The sequence below is a fragment of the Chrysoperla carnea genome, chromosome 3 (assembly GCF_905475395.1).
Source record: "Chrysoperla carnea chromosome 3, inChrCarn1.1, whole genome shotgun sequence".
NCBI lineage: Eukaryota > Metazoa > Arthropoda > Insecta > Neuroptera > Chrysopidae > Chrysoperla > Chrysoperla carnea.
The window spans coordinates 60,392,078-60,409,844 of NC_058339.1; the positions used below are offsets into that span (position 1 = coordinate 60,392,078).

The window sequence follows — 17,767 nt, forward strand, 5'->3', positions numbered from 1 at the left end:
TTCTAGATTTAAATATTTACCTAAAATAATGGAAAATTACATTTTCTAGGTAAATTATAAAAACAAATAATGATGAACGTAAGTAAAATAAAATATAAAGTGGGGAGTAATTAAATGATTATCGCTTGACTATTTATTTTATTTGTTTATAGGTATTATTATATTGTCTTCTTACCTTCTATAACTACAGTACTTACGACGGTAGTATTCACGAGTTACCTGTTGTGTTACATATAAATAATAAGTTAAAATAATGTTGTTAGTATTTCTAAAGAAAAAATAAAATCATGTCTAATGCATCATGTGATAAGTGGCTTTTGTTAAAAATTTTGGAATTTGTAAGTGTTTGTTTAGTTTTTGAAATTTTTGTGATAGATAATATTGGTAGCGCGCGTGCATTTTTGGGAATTATTTGTAACAAGCCAAAAAATTTTAAAGTGGTACAGTCCTTAGGTGGATCAACAACATTGAGCAAAGGCGTTGCTGAGAGAGCAGCAACTCTTTAAGTTTTGGGTCAAGCCAATTGATAATTACTCCGCTATAGATTAAAATTGATGAAGCTATCATTTTTTTCTATCTTTATATCCGCGGATTTTCTAGGCTTCCCTAGAGACATTTTTTGAAAATATCTTTTTCGTGATCTTCTTTTCAATGGGTAGATACAGTGAATATTGTTAAAACAATAGCAATAAACTTTAGTATTTTTAATAAAAAATTAAAAATGAAAATTTGATAAGATAATAGGTAATTTCTTCCTATTATTGAAATAGCACAAAAATATAGATTTCATTTTCAATTTTGTTATATATTATTAATTATTTTCTTATTTTAGTGTCTTATTTTAGTTTAGTAATAGCTAATAACGGAATTCAAAGTTTAACTAAAAATTTTTTAAACGAAGAAATACACCACAATATTCTTAATAAAGTTTTTTATTTCTTTCGCTAATTACTCATGCTTTATTTTCACATAATACTGATAATATTTTCCAAGGTCTGAATTAAGTAGCAGGTTTTTCCATCGGAAAAGCATATTTGTTTTGGTAGTTAAAATTGGAATAAAAACAAACCACGTGGTTAAATTTTAATGAAAGTCAATTTTATACCATTTGTCCGCTTGAAAAGTTGCAACGTTGCTAACCGACTTTTCCAATTTCTTGACGTAGTTTTTTTAGGTATTAAATTTAAAACGGAAAACGTAATTTTGCTAAATTCGACGAAAATGTCTGAAAAAAATTACCTAAAACGATTACGAATGCAGGTTCGAAATTTTTTTATGGTTCTTGTAATATTAGAAAACCTTACATTTTTTAATTATTATCAGCGATACGCAGTTACGATATATATAAGAAAATATGGGAAGTATTTTAATCAATTTCAAATAAGATGCTAGAAAAGCCTTTTTAGAAATAAGTGATTGATTTTAATAATTTTCAATGACGTGTTTCGATATTACACTGTGGAATGCAGAGGTCATATCGATAGAAACATATTTAACAACTTATTGTTAGATATACGATGAATTTTATTTTTTTCTGAGCCGTGTCATAATAAATAGCTATATAACCACTCGTAATAGCTGTTGGTGTTTCGAGAGAAAAAGTATTCCTCTCGAGTGTCTGTATTTCCCTTGTAAGACCGGAAGTATTTTTGAAAACTCGAAAATGTTAAACATAATGCAAAAAAAATTATATCCTGTTGCACCTACTCTAATTTTATAATATAATTCTATAGTTGATGTGCGTAGCATGCGTAGTTTGTAAGCGGATAACTGACGATGAAACCACACGAGTACATCTAATTCTTCAACGATTATCAAGGGAATGGTCATTACTACGAAATGTGACATGGGGACGTGTTGGAACAGCTTTAGGTGATGCCACATACGGTGGTTATGTGATAATAACAGCTGGCCTTCTGATTGGACGGTTAGTAGGAGAAATTCCTCAAGGAAAACGAATCATGGAATATTTTTTATTGGGTCTTGGTACCATTTTATTTGTTTTATTAGGTAATTATACACAATATAAAAATTTACTGGAAAAAGTAGAAGTTTAAAAAAACCAAGAAAATACATACTTTGTTGAAATATGGCTTCAAAAATTAAATATGATTTTGAAATTCCACCAAATCGTTAATTTTTCAATTTGGCAGAATTTCAAATATTATACAAGGCAATTTGATTGTATGATTGTTGATATATGATTGTTTATAATGCTAACTTAGAAGTTTAGTAGGGTATGCTGATAGAAAACGTGCTAGAAATTACTACAGTTGCTTGATAAGATAAAATATTAAATTTCACATTTCTAATTTTGATTTAATAATGTTTCTGGGGCCTATGCTTACTATGAAATAACTTTAGAATTATTCATTGGCATGTTTTTCCACTAAAATTGTTTACTTTAATCGAAACAAAAGTTTAATTTTCGAATGTAAGTAGATAGATAAACTGTTTCATCTTATAGAAAATTAGGCAAACATCCAAGTTAATTTCTTTCAAAATTTAGGGAATATTTTTCATAGATAATATTTATTGGCAGATAAGATTTGCTTTACTTAAATGAGTATTTGTTAAAAAATAAGGTTCACATGAAATAACAATCAAATAGTTTCGGTGGAGTTTTTAAATCAATGAACTCTGGCTAAAACTTTGACTTTTAGAAATTAATTTATTTTATATGTTTATTGAGGTAATCAAATAGAATCTTTGGTTTATCAGATTTATCCAGCGACTTCTCACAAATGACGTGGATGAATCTTATTTTTACTTCTTACCATTATGATGGAATTTAATTTTAAAAAAATCCTTAAAAACTTCTCTAAACTTTATGTATGGCACTAGAGTAAAAATTATAGTAATCTCATATCGTTCATTTTCAATTCTAGCATAATCACTCTAAAAATTAATTATAAAAACGACTTATTTGTACCTTAATAACGGATTTAAGAAAAAATAGACCGAAATAAATTTTTGTAATAGTGTCCCAATTTTAAACGTAAGGGCTAAAAACTTCAAAAACCAATAAACTACTCTAAAGTCGACAAGCTCAACCCAACCGCAGCTATAACAATACTCGGGGCTAATACAAATTTTTGGTCTATTTTTTCCGTGTTTATTTTTTCGATTATCCTTAATAATCACAGTATACATAAATTCGAGAGCTCACAAAAACATGCCATTCCATTTCTATGCTAAAGTTGTACAATAGAAATTTTCTGTTTAATGGAATACGTGGGGAAAATGCAAATGCACTCTGAAGCTAATTTCAAAATCGAAATTCTAATCTACCTGATAGGTAATATTTAAAATTAAATTTCTATTTTACAGCAAGTTTGGAATTATTTGGGGTCGATGATTTACCCGATAATTTAGTAGATAACGCAATAGTTTTGGGAACTTTGTCAATGTTTACTGCATTATTATTTTTAATTGACCTTGCTGGTCCACGAAAATCTAAATCTATGAAGAAAGCTGAATCACAAAAACCATCAAACCAAACACAGCCGCAGCCTGTGCGACCAAAACCAGTATTGAAACCTCAAGGTAATGACATTCATTGTATTTAAATGTATCCATTGTACCTAGAATATTTTCTCATATAAAAAATTATTATAATAATTAAAATTAACATAAAATTTTTTAAAAGTGAGAACAACAATTGGCGATAATCAATTATTTAGTCATCCTGTATTACTCAATTTTTGTAAAATTTGTGTATACATTGATCATGCAACAATGTTATTATTGCAAACATTTTGGCTAAAGACGGTATAAAAACATTTTCAATAGATAAAGTGGGCATTAAAACATTTTATTCAAACAAATATTGTTTTGTTTGCTAACATTTGTTTGATCATAGTCTTCAACTCTAGCAAAAACATTTCTTTTCATTCGACGAACATTTCGAAAAGTTCAAAATCCTCATAGTATTACAAAATTCGGAAAAATGATATTTATCTTCCATTTTTCGTTTAAATTATTTTCAAAGTAGATCAAAGTTCGTTTTCTTACTTTGTCCAAAACTTATTTTGCGATCTTACTAATGAAATTCCACATATTGAGTGTCTTTTTTTTCTATTTAGAATGTGCTTGTACATTTCGAGAAAAAGATAAACTGGGAACCATGCCCATCTTTTTTAGGAACTTTTAATTTTTTTTTAGTAGAACCATAAACTTTGGTAATCAATTTAATTTTTAATATCTTTATGGAAGATTTGCATTCCTTTCTTTGCAAAAAAAAAAAAAAAATTTTAATGTTTCATTGTATATTTTTTTTCGATTATTATTACTAACCATGCGATTTTTAATTAACAGTGTTACCGACCTCACCAGAACCAAAGAAAAGAGAAGAAACTCGACCAAAACTACTTGAAACAACATTTCCAGCAAATGTTGAAACGGAAATCATAACTGATTGGGAACCATACAGAAATCGTTCACCGTTAATAAAACAAAGTCGTTCAATCCAAACCCAAGCAAACGGAATGTCTAATGGAATACATTCAAACGGAATACATTCAAACGGAATACACTCAAACGGAATACAGCCAAATGGAATACACTCAAACGGAATACAAAAATTACAACCACTTTCATCTGCACCATCTGTACCCCCAGATCCACCAGCTTGGATGACGTCTCCCCACCCACAAACAATAACAACAGTTCCATTAAAAATTGAAACAAATAATCTTCATTCTCCAATTTGGAGCAAATTGCGTTCTCAGTCGTATAAACAACAGGGTGATACATTATCACCGATAAAAAAATCTCAAACTACATCGTTTTTATTGCCAATGCCTCCATTTAACGAACAGCGAGATGATAGCTCACCAGAAACAACACAGAGTAGTCCAATTGATCCTGGATATGTACAATATACGGTGGAAAAATGGGGACAAAAGGTTGAAAACACCAAAACTCCACGTCATAGTCCTACCGAAGTATAACAAGATAGAAGATGTACCTTTAAATGTAGATTAACCAAAGAGGTCTCATATAAATTTAAAAGACTTAAGCCCCGTTAGGGAAACAAATAAATGATAACGATTGACATTTTCGTAAAAATTTTTATTATTTTTTGGTTCTTCTTTTTACCAATTTTTTTAATTTAAACAAGAAGGAATTTTCTCAATTATGTATATATTTTTGCTGTGAAAAATATGTGAAGCTACATTTTAATCAATCTCGTTTTATTTGAAAGATAACATTTCCACAATTATTCAATATCTAGAAAAGAAAATCTAGCCAGGTATTTAGAAAACCCATTTCAAAGAAAACATTTTGCCTCTATTGATACGATTGGCGTCGCTTCCAAATCTAAAACTGTTCATAAATTTATAAGGCAGTAATAGGCCATTCAACTTAAGAATCATTATTTTTTAGTTATCGTCGTTTTTACTCTTATTTATGGTAAGAGCTAGGAACATAGTTTTTCTCACTTGTAAGCACATAAATAACTGTATTTATTAAGCAATACGATTAAGTAGCATGCAAGTTAGCTGTACACGCAAAAGATGTGAAGTAAAGTTCAAATGTTTTGAGCTCGAACAGATCGGAAGATAATTATGGGGAAATCAAAACTTTAGATGGATTCTAAGTTGTATAGAAAATCTTGATCCTTGAGTACACTCAATAATATAGTTGATTTTCAAGAAGCAAGAATGAAGAGTAGGTACCTAACTTATTTAAAATTTGTGTAACATTCCTTCTTTGTAATAAATAAAAGACTTAATAAAACAAAATAGTTCATTAATTTAACTAATACCCCATGTTATTATCCAGAGACTGTCCAACTTATAATGAAGTCTGAAGAGTACGATTTGATAAAATCGCAGAAAGATACTTATGGGTAGCTAATGTTAGATAAGGGTAGATAAGCAAAATATAATAATTGAACATAATTAAATTATCATACAAGTGAAATTTAAACTTGCACTTGAAGCATATCTCAGAACACTCTCCATTAAATTTCTTTTTTCTTTAGAGCCTTCTCCAAATTGAAACGATTTCGAGGATCATCACCTATTTTTTAGTTGTTCCGGCTAAGGAGATCTTAACTCGCACTTGAAACATAGTTAAGAACACTCTCCATTAAATTACCTTTCACATGAAACAAAATAATCAAAATCGGTTAATCCGATTAAGCGCTACAATGTCACAGACAGACAGACACAGAAATATAGGGGTCAAACTGACAACACCCCTTTTTTGGTCGGGGGGTTAAAAGATAAAATAAATAAAACATCGTACGAATACTTCATTAGTTTGGGGATAGAAATAGAAACGGGGATAGAATAGAATAACGGTAGAAAAGAGTGATTTTTTAGGGCAGTGCAGGACCCAGGGCATTTATCCAAAGGGCTCAAGGAAAAGAGGTTCCTGATGGCTGTTTCTTATCCATGGGTCGCACGAAAATTGTTTATAAATTAAATGGATCTCTGAATAAAAAATGTTTGCATACCAATGCACCAAAGACTAGACCATTACAACACCAAAAATATCTTGTAGGGAATGCAATTAATGGTTTCAATTTTTCTTCATTAATAAGCTCAAAAATGAGGCTTTCCACTTACATTCAAACATTTTCTACTGAAGAAAAGGAAGTAAATTTCTGTCATAATGATGAATTTGTGATATGCAGATATCGCTACCGCCGAAATGGCAGTAAAATTTTAGTGTCTTCTACGAGATTAATTTTCTCAAAGGAATTATAACCCGTCTTTTTCTAATAAACACGTAAACGGACATATGTATTCTAGTCCTTAACATATTTCAGCACCCCATAATTGTCTAAATAAATATAAAAACCAAAATTTTATTTATATGTATATATATTTTTCAAAAAATATTGTTTTCATTGTATAAACATTTTATAAATCAATCAGTACAATAATTTTTCTCACCACTTTCCATCCAAACAAAATGATTCAACAAGAAAAATTAGAAAAAATTCACTTCTGAATCAATTTGTAAATATAATTTTCTCTTTAATAGACTATATTACAATAATACAATATGACAAAATAATATAATTATATGAATTATATTTTTAATAATTCGAGAAGATTCAAAAAGTTTTTTTTTTCTGTATTTAAAAAACAATAAAATAGATTGGAGATTCCTTTTATAATACGATTAAACTTTAAAGTCTGTAAGTAGGGTGTATGCAAGTTTTTCATTTAAATATATTATCTACCGAAAATAAATACTAATCAACTCAAGAAGACCGATGCCACAACATATTTTAATAATTTATTCTAATTTATTTCTTAAAATAAATTAACCTGTCACAAAGTAAGTATCGCAACTTACTATATTTTTATCTCAAAAGTGACGAACTAACAAATTTCTTTTACCTAACAGCAGAATGTAAAAAATTTAGCTTAAAAAAACGAGTGTGCTTTTTAGATCACACGATTGAAGTAAAACTTCTTTAGCTCCATGTTTATGTAAAAAAAAAAAAAACTTTGCTATACATGAGCTGATATCGCACGCTAATCTCTGTTATCGGAGTCTAGTGTTCTACCACTAAGCTACTGGGTGTCTGTGTAAATGTATAATGCTGTGTCTCTGTACAATAATGTTGCACTTAAAGTATGACGTTATGTTGTTGAAACGTAGCTCTCTCTCTTTCTATCTTCTCTAACTTATATCTTCCTCTCAAGTTTATCACACTTTTCGTAACAAGTTTGAACACACATTATCGTAATATTCTGATCATATCTATCCAGTTTACTCCCCAAGTCAAGCGAGGCTTAAGAAGTTTTACTTCAAAAAAGTATATTTTTCTGTCCGGCGAAATCACGCTTTCAGATTATTCCCCAATATAAGGCCAATTCATAAATATTAAATAATATGCATACACCCAATTTTAAATAGTTGAGAATATTTTTAAAATGTTTATGATATGTTTTGACTAGTCAAAATATTTTTTAACAAAATCCTATTGAAAAATTGTTTTTAAGTAAAAAATGAAGAAATAATTCGACTTTTCCAAAAAATTTGTTTAAAGACTTTGTATTGTTGATTTTTTCCATCAATTATTTTGATTTTTAAGAATATTTCGATAACAATAATTATTTTTAAGAATATAATTCTGATGAAATTACAAATTTTTGGAAAATTCAAAATTGACTTGTAAACTATATCAAATAATTAATGTTTCATAAACTTTATGAAAATACTTAAATCAAATTGAAATATTAAGATCTAACGTCGAATTAAATGAAAAAAAAATTGGCCACTATAGTTGCTATTTACTACTTTTAAAAGAATACGAATTTATTAGTAGAGTTATGGAAGACAGTTGATATATTTCTAGATATCTATTTGGTAAATCCATTGACGAAACAAAATAAGCTCGTGGCGCCATTGTATCGAAAACCAGAAGCTATCTAATGGTGTACACGAATTTATGTCACTATTTCCAGGAGTTTATTGTTAAAAAAATAATGGTCTTTTGAGAAATAATGGGAGAAACAATGCGATTCTAAAACCAAAGAGTTTCTAAAACAATATTCAATTAGGTGGAGCGTGAATCGGTGAAGTGAAATAACGCAGTTTCATGGAAAAGAGGTCAGTAGGCAACGGAGGTTTATGATGTTAAGTGGTGACGTAGTTTGTACGTATAGTGAGTTTGTATGCAGATACCATGAATGCTGCGTTATGCAAAAACCCTACAAGAGTCCACCATACATGAACCTGCATTACCCAGTGACCTTCATATAAATAAAAAAAAAAATAAAATAAATAAAACTATGTCATATCATCAAACTGCACCTTAATTTGTACTCGGCTTCAGATATTGAATAAATTAACGGACTTAGGTAAAAAAAAAGACCGAAAAAATAAACCCATTTTTGAATGCATCGACTAAAAACTTCAGAACACAACCAAATCTTCTATAGCCGACAAATTCAACCCAACCAACTCGTAATTATAACAATACTCCAGGTTTATAAAATTTAACCTTGGAAATAAAAAATCTCCCCATCGTTTTTTATTTTTATTTAAATTTCACTTAAAACCGTTTTAATTCTAGTTCCATAAATACTTCTTATTTTGTTTCGCCCCTTATTGAAAATATTTGGTAAAATTTTATGTCTCAACACATTTCCAAACGTAGAATAGTTTTTATCAGTTTATTAAATTTGTATAAAGTTAAGAAGTTTTTGTACTTACGTTTAAATTCCCGTCTATTTTAATAATTGTATAATAATTTTAACTAATTTATTTCGTATCAGAAATGTGTTGTTACACGTCAATCCGAAGAGTTCAAAATTTAATATTACAATTTAAAAATGTTGAAATATTTAAATTTAATGAACTATTTGTGAATTTTAAATAATTTTTTGTTAATTGGAGAGTTAAGTAAAATACAAATACGTCACAAAATGTATATTATTTGCACTGTTTATTATCATAAATTTTTATGTAATTATTTTTAAAAATAAATACGTTTTTAATTGTAATAAAGACCGTGAGATCATAATGAAGGTCTTTTTGCCTGGATTTTGAGGATTGATAACGGTATAATAAAGAAATTTGAAGTGTTATATATGAAAATCAAGTTTTTTGACGTCTTCGTGTACAAAAAGTTATTGACAGTAACTGATCTCTATATAACTGGATGGAGGATCTCATGTATTGGAATTGGTCTGGATTTCTGAATTTGGGATATATATTAGCGCCACCAAGTGAGTGGCTAGAAATTAAAGTTTCATATTATCTCCACGAATCCATTTAATAAGGACGTGAACTTCGAGTGGAGAGGGTAAGAATATAAAAGGCGCCTATCTGGGCGAGGTCTAACCCTTGGTCGTTGCGTACTTTGTACTGTGTACTGTGCAGTACGAAGTACGCAATTACCGATATTTAGATCTCGCCCAGATAGGCGTCGTAAATTCAGTCACAGACAATATACAGCTCGCCATAAGAGTTTCAAGTCCTTGCTATATGGGTTCGTGATTATTTCTATATGACTATTATGATTATATTCGCGAATGCGTTGAATGGTTTTATTTAGTTCTCAATTACTCATTCTGAAACGCTGAGATCGAATATGTAGAGATCGTTGTTGACAAAGATAATTTATGAGAATTCTAGATAAAATTTTTTAATTCGTCCTAGTAATAATTAACAAATTAAGGATCATTAGTATCTCTCAGGAGAGTAATTACGATTAGCCAATTCTTACTGATGATGACTTCATTGTAAATTTTAATATGATTCCTAAAAAAGATGAAAGTTTGCAAAAGCTTTTTTCTTACAATTGCACTTTTTCTTCAATTCTGTCGACAATGAGAACATTTGGAAAGTTCTACCACATTTTTTCTTCAGGTTTTGTATGTAGTAGGTATGTTTAATGTACACGGGACCCAAAAAACAATCGACGAAAACAATAAAAGCGAAAAAATTGATTTCGAACCATTTCATAATCGAGCCACGTTTAAAACTTCAAAATTCTTAATTCAGAAATTTACCTTTATCAATCCTTGAGAAGGCAGACAGAAAGACGAGTCATGGACATTACGCTTCATTATGGGTTCTCGGCTTATAAAATTAAATGTTTTAAAATTTGATTATAATAAATGTCGAATTATTATGTTTCTTAAAAATCAAATAAAAATTAAAAATATGCAATAAACTAAAATATTCATCAATTACACACATAAATTAATTACAATCAAAGGCCATTGGTGGCAGCATTCGCTTGTTCTAATGTAATATACTGTCGTACAAGTCGTGATATTTCATGTGCTTGTTCAGTTTGTAAGCGTGTCACTCGTTGCTGTAATAAACTTCCACATTTCATATCTAAAAATAGTGCTCCATCTTCAGAACGAACCTTTCTTGTACTTATCACTTCAGCAAATGGCCAATGTTGAACAGTTTCATGTGTTGCCAAATCTAAGAAATGTACACCATTACGATTTAATGCTAAAATATGGTCTCGCCATGTAGCTGCATCTGGTCCAACAACACGTTTTACTGCAAAGAATGAACTACCAAATAATGGCCATGTTGCTAGCACGTGCAGTGCTTGACGTTTTGAAATTGTCGGTGATAAAAGTGCAACTTGTGGCCAAGCATTTTGTACTAAACCAAGCCATTGTTGAGGTGATGGCTCACGTAATCCTAATACTGGACGAGGTAGCAAGAATTTTACTTCCTTCAAAGCTGGTACATGTTGTAAATCGGCTGCTCGGTGTAATAAAGCTGCAACTAAGGCCATATCTCTGACATCTGATGGTGTAGGTGCTGTGCCATTACCTAAACGTAACAATAAACCTTCTAGATAATCTGGTGCGACTTGATTAAACAGCACTTCTGTATAGAAAGGAGTAGCATCTTGTCGTAGCGGATGATACCAAACAGATCGACAAAATATTAAATAGAATGGTTGCGCAGCTTTGTGTAATTCTGTCGTAACATCTAGAATATATTCATCAGCAGCTAATGGCATCGTAAACGCATCACCTTGTACAATGCAATACAAGGAAAATTCTTGTTGTTCTGATTCTTCATTGACGCCAATTACATTACATAACTCAGTGATTACATCAGCAACAACTGTACTACATCGTGTATTAACAACGCGTTCAGCACCACCTGGTAATCGATAAATTTGACGTCTCGCACTTCGTCCTGCTGATACCGCTGTAACTTCTTCAACGGATGGTACATTTTTACGTCCACCACATCGTTGTGTTTTCCGTAAATTGGCTAAACATACAGCAGCCGTTCCATGGCATGCACGACGTTTATCAGCTGCAGCCGCTGATAGATGTTCACTCAGGAATGGTGTCAATGAATCGCTACATGCAAAATATGCAGCAACAATACTTAATAATCTCCAAGCACGTTGGCATGAATCTGGATTGGTTGATTTATTCGATGTTGTTTGTTTCATTAATTGACAATAGACTTCGTCTCGTAATGGAATATGTTTGTGACAATGCATGAGAACTGTGTAAACACAGCGAACCTAGAAAAGAAAAGATAATTAGTTAGAAACAATTTGAAAATGCTTTAATGAAATTCTTTAAAACTTCGTATGAAGCCTAAATAGGTGAATAATTAGAAATAAATTTCTCACCAGGCTCAATTAAGCCTAAAATAAAGTTTGTCTTAAAGCTAAGCAAGAAAATATTTAATCCAATTCGTAATAAAAAGGCTTCATTTTTTTTATATGAAGTCTTTTTTAAATAAATAAATCACTTCAAAAGTAGGCATATTTAACATTGTTCTTATGGGAAAACGGTAGATGGATGATAAGTTTTCATAGATTTCTCCAAAAACTGGCTGGTGGGAATTAAAAAAAACTAACTAAATTAAAGTTGAAACTCATTGAAAACAAAAAAACTCGTTTTGCCCGACTAAATAAGGATGTATGAGCACGGTATTTGGGACACAAATTTGAAAAATATATATTTTCAATTTTGATGGTGAATTATGTTATAACTTGACAATATAACACGAAAAGTAAGAAATAAATTTTTCCATATCTTGAGTAATTTTCAAAATAGTGAAAATTGAAATTTTGTTTCATTCATGAACTGATAACAAAATTCATCATTAAAGTTAAAAAAATAAGGTTTAAATTTGAACTTTAAGTGTAAAATTGTCTCGGCGCTCGTACTACCTTAAGGGTAAAAAATAGAAATATTAGTGTTTAACATTAATGAAATCCATTTAAAAGGTAATTTTGTTCCAAAAATTACAAAAAATGGATTTGTTTGAGCGTAATTTTCATCTATTTCAAGTTATAAAATTATCGGTTCATTGCATTTGAACCATCCGGAACTGATATCTAAGGACCTCCTAATCGGAACGGAATTTAGACGATCTCTTAATGGGCACGACTGTGCGTTTAATAGCGTATAATCCGACCCTGGTCTCAATGTATATGGATAATGATTGGGACGTCCGGAGACTTTATAACGAAATTAGTCGTTACTCGATCGCTTCACTAAATAAGTCAATGTCGCTTATAAAATAATAATGGAAATGTATGTAAAGAATGACTTTCGTATTAAAAATTTTACAAAACTCAAACTTTTCCCCGTCGCTTTTTGCTCTTGACTTGCTATTTCTATAAATAACACAAAATACACTTGAACCCTCTTGGCTCTTGACTCCTACTCTCCTAGCCCTTGTGACTCTCTTTTTTTTTAATCAACCAAGTAAAAATGTTGAACCAAGAGTCAAGTTAGACCAAGAGAGAGAGAGATTCAAGGAATTCTAATATCCTAATACAGCAAAGAACCATTAACATAACCAATCCAATATGTTATTGGAATTTGACCTCTATCGGTCAAGCTACTCAGAGGTTACACGATAAATATAAAGATAAGCAAACAAAATATTATTAAAATCATTAAAAAAAATGTTGATTACCTCATCTGGCGAGCCATTTGGTCCTGGCGGTAAATCACCACAATATCGTAAAATACATTCAAAACATTCCAATGCAAGTGGTACCAATAATGATTCCAATCGTAGTAATGGTGTTGTTAATGGTGTACCTTGCCATTTAACAAGATCGGTTTGTTGTTTCCATGTCCATTCTTTTCGTTTCTCTTTTGATTTAATTGATGCATCCATTTTTAATACTTCCAATCTATTAAATGTAAAACATTTTTGTGATAAATATTTAACAAGTTGATGGCATCTCATATTATTTGTGTACAACCAGGTACAACACACTAGTGAGTGTTTGATTTTGTGTTTTTTTATGATTATTATTAGTAAGATAAATAAAACATGAGATGGGTAAGGTATAAAGAATTACATATGTAATAAATATGTTTATAATAAAATTTAAAATAAGTGAATGCATTACTTTTTTTGCATGCTTTCTAAACATTTACGTTCACGCAATATTCTTTTTTACCAGTAAATAATATAAACATAATTATTCCTCTTATATATTGGCTTTAGAAATAATTTTTAATTGATAGTTGAGGTATATGTATGTATAGGGTGAAAGGGAAAAGATTAGCATGACTATATTGGGTGATCAGAAACAATTACAGAACGAAAAGTTTTAGTCCTACAATAAGGGTTGCCAACTACACTTTATAATAACACGAATCCTACTTTATTTTCAATTACTACTTATATTTTTGTATATTTTTATAAGTATGCGAAAATATTTTATTTCCAAGCTTTACTGTCATGCGTAAAATAAGTACTGATCTATTCATCGATACTGATTTTTCACTTTTTATCGAAATGTGTTTAAGTTATTCGAAAAAATTGTTTGATTTCGAAAATTCGGAGATCTTTGAATTGAAATTTGAACATTTCGAAATGTTATTTGCAAGAGGCCAAATTACAATACAGATTACTTAACTATTAAGATTACTTAACGATTCATATTTCAAATCAATAAGTCTTAATAAGGAATCTCAAAAACATTTACTAACATTGTTAAAGAATTTTCAGAGAAAAATACTGTTGACAAATACCAATATATACTTAAAAAGCAACTGATAGCTTACCAAAAGTTAAAAAAAAAAACATTACTTCGTATTTACTCTCTGTTCCCGCCCTTTTAGCACTAAGTGAGTTTTTTCGATAATTAATCTGAAGTGATGCAAGAGAAAAACAGATCGTTCATAAATTTAATGAAATACTAGTTTTTAGTTATTTAAATCAATATTTCGATTGTAAAACTGGCCTTGAAACTTTCAAAGACGATAAAAAATTGATGGCATGTGCAAATTAAAGGCACTCAAAAATATGTTTTAAGGGATTAAAACAAAAATTTGAAAATAATTTTTGTTATTCTTTCAAATACGTTATTTTTTCTTAATCAAATAACTTGATACTTTTTTTTTTTCAAAAAAAGTTGACGGTTCTACCTACAATAGCAAAAAGGATGACCCTAACATTGATAATAAAAATATTGGCGTTGGTCACATATTTGATCATGAAGTAGACATTTAAATTAGGTAAAAATTCATTGAAAATTTGCAAACCTTAAAATAGGATGAAAACTCCTGTTGTTGATCAAACTTTTTCAAAAATAAAATTCGCTACATAACTGTAGACGGGTAAAATTATGTGCCTAATAATATTAGTGGCTCACAAAGGAACTGAGTTCAGATTCATGGTATTGTATTGATTAACATTTACATTTTCGAAAATGTGTTCTGTCATTTGACAAATTTTAGTTACGTGTATTCCGGCCACCTTGTATGACAGTTTCAAAAAAAAAATTTCACAAACTTCATGTATCAGATATAAGATTATAATTATTGGAACTGTAATTATTAAAATAGGACTGTAATTATTAAAAACTTAAGCAAAAGTTTCTGATGGTGGCTAAAAAAGATGAAGGTAAAGGGGGTTATTACAAAGAGAATTTTAAACTAAATATGGGGAGATATTGGAATGTATTATATTTTCTAAGTGACAAAGGAATGTGATGGCCACAGGATCAAAGAATAAGACAGTGTCCAATTTAAATAAATATTACAAGACATTAGAATATTTGAAGAAACGTAAGGGAGTTCTTAATCAAACCACTTTAAAACTAAATAGAAATGGAGAGAACGGAGGATGATGCTCTGGTAAAGGATTTGCGAAGGCATGACTTTGGGATCACCAAAGCTTCGGATTTGAATACTTTAAATGCTTGATTAATACTAGTGAAAAAAAAAATTACTTGATTGATGTAAACGCATTTACTTAAGGTAGTACGAACGCCAAGGCAAGTTTAGATTTGTAGTTGAAATTATATGTACCTTATTTATAACTTTTATGATGAATTTTGTTATAACTTCATGAAAATAGACGTAAAATTTTTCCATATCTGCATTGGTTTTCGAAATATCGAAAGCTAAATGATTAAAAAAATTTTCAATTTTCGACATTTTGAAAATTACTTCAGATATCGAAAAATTTTATCCTTACTTTTCGTCTTATATTGTCAAGTTATAGCAGGACTACTGTGCTCATACATCCTTAATTAGTCGGACTCAACGTTTTTTATTATGTTTTCAATAATTTATTAAGGTTTTAACTTTAATTTAAGTAGTTTTTTTTTAATTTCCATCGACTAGTTTTGGAGAAAGCTATAAAAACATATCATCAATCTACCCTTGTCTTTATTTATTAAAATAATCGGGCAACCACCCCCTCTTCCTCTTAAAATTTTCAGAATTGATTTAGACTTAGTCCAACTTCATACAAAAAAAGTCAAGCTTTTTATCCAAAATTGTCATGGCGCTCATATATCCTTAACTGTTAATGTTCTTATAATAAGTAAATATTTCTTGAGTCAACGATCTCAAGTCTTTACACAAGGAAATCAATATTTTCCTGAACCTGAGATAATATTTGCTTACTGATATTTTAAGAACATATTTTATGTAGTATTTTTTTTTAGTGTGCACATTCGAAAGAAACATTTTTTGTAAACATTGTAAAAAGAGTTTCTTTTGTGGTATGATTGTTTCCATAATTTTACTTTTAAAACAGATGCAGTAATTCATTTAGGTTAATTAGACGGGTACCTAATTAGAGAGGTAAATACCGAAAATTATAGTTTTATATAACACACATATATACGCTTATCTACACTTGACTTATGTTGAAATATTAAAAATGCAACAAAAATCTTTTAAAAAGAAAGTAATTTAGGTATATATCGACTGAAACACACATAGTACTTCAAGTATGACCAAATCTCATGCATAGATTTGAATTATTCACTTAATTTTAGAAAATTATCTTACAGAAAATTGAAATGTAATTAGGGAATAAGAAACTTACTCAGGTGAATTATTAAAATGTTGCATGGCAAATTGTAATAAAGAATGTTTTCCTCCAGGAGGCGGTGGACTTGCTGGTGGTTCACTTGAATTACGTAGTAAGGGTGATCGTGCTCGTACTTCAGCAGCTGCTGCTGCAACAGCTGTTGCTACTGCACCGCCATTACTAGCCGGTGATCCAATAGCTGGTTTTGCTCCTGGTGGTAAATGTTGTGGTTTTCCATCGTCCGCTTTCGATGTGACTGGTGTTGATAAATTCGAACGAGGTTGTTGATTTAACTGAAATGAAAAATTACATATAAATTTATAATGAAAAATAATCTTTGAATTTTCTCTCATGCCAAAATTATAAATGATAGAAATTACAAATTGCATCTACGTAAAATAAAATTTATGTGAATTTAGGTAAAATAAAATATTCGGTTAAGTAACAATTGACTGAGTTAATTGTTGAAATTAAATGTATAGTCAGTGTTGATTACGTAATCGATTTTTTACGTTATGTAAGTAAAGAAAGATAGTCACTCTTAGAAAGTAGCAGTTGTGTATTAAAACGCGAATATTAAATTCTTAATTTGTGCTCTCGCGGGAAACAGTAATGTTTAGGAGGAAAAGGTTTCAAACAACAGTTGTTTGATTTTTTATAAGGAACAATTTTTCCATTTAAACTTTTATTCTATCTCTAACGGTTTATATGATGGGTTTCTTCGGACCCAGAGCCCAATTGACCTATGTTGACGGACAGACAATCGGAAATGGACTAATTAAGTAATTTAACGTCTATACCAATATTTTGTTCATAGCATCAATATTTTTAAGAGTTACAAACTTGGGACTAAACTTACTGTACCTTTTATATATTTTATATACACACGATATCAAAGTTAGTATTCCATGATATATTTCAGATGTACATGGTATAATAAATACAGGAAAAAATAAATATTATACGAAGCTTTTGTAAACCTCTTTGTAAATAA

General features: G+C 29.8%; 2 protein-coding genes across 2 annotated transcripts in view; one reads left to right on the plus strand and one right to left on the minus strand.

Annotated features, from left to right (window-relative positions):
* The first annotated feature begins 207 nt into the window (after positions 1–207).
* LOC123295665 lies at positions 208–5,043 on the plus strand. The gene is made up of 4 exons (XM_044877086.1): positions 208–338; positions 1,734–2,010; positions 3,331–3,546; positions 4,318–5,043. Exons 1-4 carry the CDS (start codon positions 288–290, stop codon positions 4,950–4,952), a joined length of 1,179 nt encoding a protein of 392 aa, XP_044733021.1. The 5' UTR covers positions 208–287; the 3' UTR covers positions 4,953–5,043.
* Positions 5,044–9,353: 4,310 nt separating this feature from the next.
* Positions 9,354–17,767, minus strand: part of LOC123296889 (unconventional myosin-XV) — a 43,810-nt gene continuing 35,396 nt past the window's right edge. The window contains exons 11-13 of the mRNA XM_044878586.1: positions 16,789–17,066; positions 13,405–13,627; positions 9,354–11,992 (exon numbers count right to left, since the gene is read on the minus strand). Coding sequence (XP_044734521.1) covers positions 10,691–11,992; positions 13,405–13,627; positions 16,789–17,066 — 1,803 coding nt within the window. The 3' untranslated portion in view covers positions 9,354–10,690. The remainder of the gene's footprint in view (positions 11,993–13,404; positions 13,628–16,788; positions 17,067–17,767) is intronic.

Bases quoted from the DNA above. Each gene is read 5' to 3' on its own strand.
- LOC123295665 (XM_044877086.1), top strand. From the start codon at position 288: ATGTCTAATGCATCATGTGATAAGTGGCTTTTGTTAAAAATTTTGGAA. The intron at 339-1,733 runs GTAAGTGTTTGT...ATAATTCTATAG, and splicing joins TGTTAAAAATTTTGGAATTT to TTGATGTGCGTAGCATGCGT. The intron at 2,011-3,330 runs GTAATTATACAC...TCTATTTTACAG, and splicing joins CATTTTATTTGTTTTATTAG to CAAGTTTGGAATTATTTGGG.